This window comes from Oryx dammah, unplaced genomic scaffold, assembly GCF_014754425.2.
Source record: "Oryx dammah isolate SB20612 unplaced genomic scaffold, SCBI_Odam_1.1 HiC_scaffold_5, whole genome shotgun sequence".
In the NCBI taxonomy this organism is placed as follows: domain Eukaryota; kingdom Metazoa; phylum Chordata; class Mammalia; order Artiodactyla; family Bovidae; genus Oryx; species Oryx dammah.
Window position 1 is genome coordinate 50,596,106 of NW_024070189.1, and position 6,640 is coordinate 50,602,745.

Genomic DNA, 6,640 nt, shown 5'->3' on the forward strand with positions numbered 1-6,640 from the left:
TTATTACAGAGGACAAATTTATGTTTCAGAGTCCTTAGAAAAAGTAAAATAATGACATTGTATTCTAGGCTTTAGAAGGTTTCCGATTAAAACACGAAGATAAAAATAAACCTGACTTCTGCTTTCAGGTAACATAGATTAAGAGAAAACAGTTATACTGTCTACCTTAAAAGACAAAAAATTAGACAAAATATATGAAACAATGACACTGTCTAGTCAGGCAAAGAAGAGTGCTGAAACCTGAGAGATGGAAAACAAATACGGTAAGCTCTGTGGTTGGCCTTGGTTTCTGCATTGTGCGAGATCTTAGGAAGAAGAAAAAGGAACTCTGATAGGGCAGGTGGATTACCTGAATTGGGAAGATAGAGCAGAGAGGAGAGAGACCAAATTGGCTGTAGCTTGTGGGACTACAGCCCTGGAGAGTTGAACAGAAAGCACATCAGATTACTAATGTGTGCTTGTGTCTGAGGAAGCTACCCAGGGCTAAGAAATAACTGCCAGAGAGGATTAGTGATAACAGAGCCTGGTCGCATACAGGCTGGTAATGGTGCTTGCTCCTATTAGCCAGACCAGAAAGCCTTATAATCCACGGTGCCTTGAGTAGAGTCCTCCACAGTGTCTTGCCTCAGTAATGAGAAGTAATTAGCCCACTTAATGGATACTGCACTGACCCCATCTAACTCTAAAAAGCAAAATTTCAGAGGATCTTAGTATTTCCAAGTAACTGAGCTATATCTCAAAGCTCAAGAATAATTCTGAAAATACCAAAGTATTTAGAACCAAGCAATGTAAAATTCATAATGTCTAATATCCTAAAATATTCCCTATAACAAGAAGAGAAGTAGCCAACTCAGAATGGACACAGATAATAGAATTAGAAGATAAACTCATAAAAATAGTTATTGTAACTGCATACCAGCTATTTTAAAAGTTATAAACATGGAAGATATAAATCAAACTTGTAGAGATAAAAATTAAGATGAGATGAAAAAAATTAAAATGAGATAAAAAAATTAAAATGAGATGAAAAAGCTACTGCATGGTATTAATTGCAGATCGATGACTACAGAAGAAAAGATTTATGAACATGAAATCAAAGCAATAGTGTTGGAAAATAATCCTGCCTGGAGATCTTGGTGTTCCTGTATAGCCCAGGAGTCAGAGCAGTAGAAACTGATACTTTGTAAAGGTAGAGACTCTCTGATTTTCCCCAGAGCTATTTGCTTTTCCTATTTTAAAGGTGACAGAACTAAGGTGATTGCTTCCTTTTTACTGAACCCATGTGTCCCCATGTAATCAGCATGGTAGTTAAGGTCAGAGAGCCAACCGACATAAATAATCTAATAATAATCTTATAGGATATTCAGAGTCAAAAGAGATACTGTGTCCTCGGCCAATAGGGAGCAAGCTGCTGAGGGAAAGAGAGTGTATATTAGTCTTTTTTCTGTATTAAGTGTGTATGTGTGTCTGTGTGAAAGAGAGAGAGGCAGATAGAAAGGATTGAACCCAAAGAACAATGTTCCCATATGTTTCAGAGGTTAAAATGTGTCAAGAGAACTTAAGACCAATGATCAATGGTACATTCATGGATACTATTAATGTAGACCTCCTTCTATGAAGAAAAGAGGGGTGGTGAAATTATAGGGCCCTGCCTACCTAAGCCAGATGTGCATGAATGACTCTGCTTCAAGGCTGAGTCTGAAAGTGAGATTGATTAATGTGGAAAGAAGGCAACAGGAATGGCCACAACAAGCACAACACCCCATATTTCCTATTAATTTTTTAAATGCCAAAGGAATATGGAAGAAATTTCCATTTTGTTCTTGGGAAACAACCAGGAGCCTTCACATAGATTACTCCATAGTTTACAGTATCAGAGATCTGATTAAGCTCCATGTTTGTTATTGACCTTTGGCTCAAATGTTCATTGTGTTCTACTTCTGAGACTTGAGACACAGATCTGTCACCCAAGTTAAATGAGACTTTCAGAAATGTTTATTTATTATGGTGAATATGGAAGGCAATGAATCAATGAGGAGAGAGAGAGGTCTAAAGAAGGACTCTATCTGATATAAGCTCAGTGGGGGCAGTTTTCTGTCACTAAGAACACACGCAAGGAGGGGTGAGTTGCAGGAGAAGGATTTTCTCAATAGAAAGAAAATGAAAGTTCTTCTTTTCACTTCCAAGTCCACTCAACTAGCATTGCCCATCACGTAGAAATCTAATTTTCCCCCGAGATTTCCTAAAGAAAGAATCAGAATAAGTATTTTATTAATAGAATTTTCAGAACCACAAAAATACTTGTAAAATTATCTGTCACCCTTATTTTATATTTGAGGAAACTAAAAGCATAAAGGATATTGACTACAGACAAAATGCAGGTTATTGGATTCCCTACTCTGTTATCTTCCCATCATGCTAAGATGCCACTGAAGACATTATGCCCTATACTATAATCTCTCTGAAAATAAGTTATTTAATCAGGCCTGAGCTTGTGATATATGAGGCGTATCAGTCTTCAATTTATTCTATCAATACTCTTACACTTTGGCTGAATTCCTCATTAGTGGGGATGGCCTAGAGTTTACATATTCCTGCCGTTGCCCTTTGTGAAAATTGCAAAATTAGTATTGAATAGAGGCCTCCAGTCTGATGCCATGGGAAGAGTTTTTCTCCCTGAAAACTGGACTGTCTTATACAGAGATCAATTCTGAAGCCCCATGTTTTATGAGTACTCAGAGTCTAGTCACTGATATTCATGTCCCATAAATCCAAAAAACACTGACTCTTTACCAAAGGCCCCAAACTTTATGGTCACCTTGTCCTAGCTCAGAATTTCAGACACATGAGGTTGAAGATATCTGAAAGAAGGAAACTACAACTTATCTTAAAACCAAAGAATTTCACGGACTCAAAGGAATATTTGAAGCTTCAAGTGAAAATAAATCTATCAGTTGGCTTACGGAAATATGAGGGCTGAGAGAAGAGCCCAGCAAACACTCCTGAGTACAGCAAGTCTGCTTTCTACTCAAGAGGGCTTTGTGTTACCACATGTTCTCCTGAGTGGGGGCTGATTATTATCTGAGCATACTGGAGCAAATTCCTGGCTTCATAGCTGCTGTACGTCGTAGAAGAGGTTGATAGTAATTGCCTTGGACTAAGCTTTTTTGTTCTTTTCTCCCAGTAGTACTTACATACTCTCAATGCACAAGATGCATGGGTTCTCATAGGTTATCAAATTGTTGCCACAGATGGGTTGATATAAACCAGGACAGGGATTCACTTTTCCTTGGAACCAACTGAAGTCTACTTTGTTATATGGATATTTCACCTGAAATTGAGTTGAAAAGAATGATATAATTAGAATCACACTCATAGAGACCTCTGGACTTTACTAGAAAAATTTAAATGTGGGATCGTAACCCAGTCTGACAGCAGCTCTCCAGCTCCACTTTCTCAAAGCAAGCAGACAAAAACTGAGGTATGTCCTTTCAGCTAACAATGTGATACCCTCCTTGTCAGGATCTCCTGAAAGGAACAGAGAAAGGAGGCCTGCTGTGTTCTGGAAAATGAAAGTGTGTGTAAACAGGACAGATTTGGGAAATTTAGCTTCTCAGTTCAGTTGCTCAGTCATGTCCGACTCTTTGCAACCCTATGGACTGCAGCATGCCAGGGTTCCCAGTCCATTACCAACTTCTGCAGATTGCTCAAACTCATGTACTTCGAATTGGTGATGCCATCCAACCATCTCATCCTCTGTCATCCCCTTCTCCTTTTGCCTTCAATCTTGCCCAGTATCAGGGTCTTTTCTAATGAGTCAGTTCTTCATATCAGGTGGCCAAAGTATTGCAGTTTCAACTTCAGCATCAGTCCTTCCAATGAATATTCAGGACTGATTTCCTTTAGGATGGACTGGTTTGATCTCCTTGCAGTCCAAGGGACTCTTAAGAGTCTTCTCCAACACCAGAGTTCAAAAGCATCAGTTCTTTGGTACTCAGCTTTCTTTATGGTACAGCTCTCACATCCATACCTGACTACTAGAAAAACCATAGCCTTGACGAGACAGACCTTTTTTGACAAAGTAATGTCTCTGCTTTTCAATATGCTCTCTAGGTTGGTCAAAACTTTCCTTCCAAGGAGGAAGTGTCTTTTAATTTTATGACTGCAGTCACCATGTGCAGTGATTTTGGAGCCCCCCAAAATAAAGTCTGTTACTTTTTCCATTGTTTTCCCATCTATTTGCCATGAAGTGATGGGACCAGATGCCATGATCTTCGTTTTCTGAATGTTGAGTTTAAAGCCAACCTTTTCACTCTCCTCTTTCACTTTCATCAAGAAGCTTTTTAGTTCTTCTTTGCTTTCTGCCATCAGGTGGTATCATCTGCATATCTGAGATTATTGATATTTTTCCCAGCAATCTTGATTCCAGCTTGTGCTTCATCCAGCCCAACATTATGCATGATGTACTCTGCATACAAGTTAAATAAGCGGGGTGACAATATACAGCCTTGACATACTCTTTTTCCAATTTGGAACCAGTCTGTTGTTCCATGTCCAGTTCTAACTGTTGCTTCTTGACCTGCACACAGAATCCTGTCATTAAGCTCTTTTAATTGCATTTCACTGCACATAAAGAATTTCTTCTTAGTATGGGCTGAAAGATCCTATGGATCTGTCACCTCCTGTCTTTTCCAACCTTGCCTTATACCACCCTGCTCTTTGCCATTCCCCCATTTTTTTGCTTCAAATGCTCCATAAACCCTCCATCTCAGAGTCTTGTGGTTTGTCACAACCACCCCATCAAATGTACTCTCTTTTTCCTTGAACCTAAACTGATTCTAAGGCTTCCCAGGTGGCTCATTGGTAAGGAATTTGCCCACCAATTCAGGAGATGCAGGTTAGGTCCCTGGATTGGGAAGATCCCCTGAAGAAGGAAATGGCAACCCACTCCAGTATTCTTACTTGGGGAAATCCCATCAACAAAGGAGCCTGGCAGGCTGCAGTCCATGGGGTTGCAAAGAGGCAGACACAACCAAACAAGAACAAACTCATTCTACCTTCAGAGCTCAGATTATGACCTACTTTCTCAGAGATATTTCTCAAAATACAATTCCAAATTTCCATTCTCTTTAATACCTCTAATCAGTGTACAATAAAGCATTTGTATAATTATTTGACTAACTGCACACCGCAAAGAACTGTAAGTCCATAACAGTTAAGTCTGTGTCTGGTTAGACTAACCTTTATGTGAGCAGCACATATATTGACACTTAATCATTGCCCTTAAATATGTGTAAAGTAAATAAGATATAAAATAGTTCAAACAGAATGAATATAATCAAATAATAGCAAGAGTAGCTAGTACCATTTGTAAATACAGCTTTTTTTTTTTTCCTCTTTACAGTAGGATGTGTACGTTCCTCCTATTCTAAAGAGAATATGAGCCTGTTCATGGTGCACGGACTGTGCACTCATCTGTTGTGCAGTGGTGTAGCCACTGCTTCACTCTGTTCCAGCCTCACAAGTCTCCAGTGACTCAAGGAGGTAAATCCTCCTCACTGCTCTCTGCCTGGGTGACTCCTTTTCTCCGTTCACATCTGATATCCCCACGCCCAAGAAGCCTTCACGGATCACATTGCTGACTGTAGTATCTCTACTTTCAATAGATACCCTCTGCTGTACCATCCTTTTTATTTATAAAATTTACTACAAATAACCGTCCTTCTTTTTCTGTTTTCTGGCTATTTGTAAGCTTCATGAGAGAAGGGAATATGTCTTTTTCCCCTCAGTATTGTATCCTAGGGCACAGCACAGATGATAAATATTTCTTAAAGAAACTAAGAAAGAGTGAGTAGGTTTATTTTTGTTTGTAAATTGATGGACAAGTGAAGGACTATTCTTACCAGCAACCTTCAGAAGAGGAAAACTCTAGGACTGAACTCTGTGAGACTAAAGTGTAAATCCTGGACCGATTCTATAGACTCTTTGGCTGGAGTTATCATGGTCAACCAAAGAGTCTGAAATGCAGTACTTGGATACAGTCTCAAAAACGACAGAATGATCTCTGTTTGTCTCCAAGGCAAACCATTCAATATCACAGTTATCCAAGTCTATGCCCCAACCAGTAATGCTGAAGAAGCTGAAGTTGAATGGTTTTACGAAGGCCTACAAGACCTTTTAGAACTAACACCCAAAAAAGATTTCCTTTTCATTATAGGGGACTGGAATGCTAAAGTAGGAAGTCAAGAAACACCTGGAGTAACAGGCAAATTTGGCCTTGGAATGCGGAATGAAGCAGGGCAAAGACTAATAGAGTTTTGCCAGTAAATGCACTGGTCATAGCAAACACCCTTTTCCAACAACACAAGAGAAGACTTTACACTTGGACATCACCAGATGGATAACACCAAAATCAGACTGATTATATTCTATGTAGCCAAAGATGGAGAAGCTCTATACAGTCAACAAAAACAAGACCAGGAGATGAATGTGGCTCAGATCATGACCTCCTTATTACCAAATTCAGACTTAAATTGAAGAAAGTAGGGAAAACCGCTAGACCATTCAGATATGACCTAAATCAAATCCCTTATGATTATACAGTGGAAGTGAGAAATAGATTTAAGGGCCTAGATCTGAT

The 6,640-nt window shown here is 39.2% G+C and overlaps 1 protein-coding gene across 1 annotated transcript; it reads right to left on the reverse strand.

Annotated features, from left to right (window-relative positions):
• Nucleotides 1-2,196: 2,196 nt before the first annotated feature.
• SPINK14 (serine peptidase inhibitor Kazal type 14 (putative)) lies at nucleotides 2,197-5,685 on the reverse strand. The gene is made up of 3 exons (XM_040241548.1): nucleotides 5,560-5,685; nucleotides 3,195-3,331; nucleotides 2,197-2,242 (listed from the first exon to the last, which is right to left on the reverse strand). Exons 1-3 carry the CDS (start codon nucleotides 5,683-5,685, stop codon nucleotides 2,197-2,199), a joined length of 309 nt encoding a protein of 102 aa, XP_040097482.1.
• Between the last annotated feature and the right edge of the window lie 955 nt (nucleotides 5,686-6,640).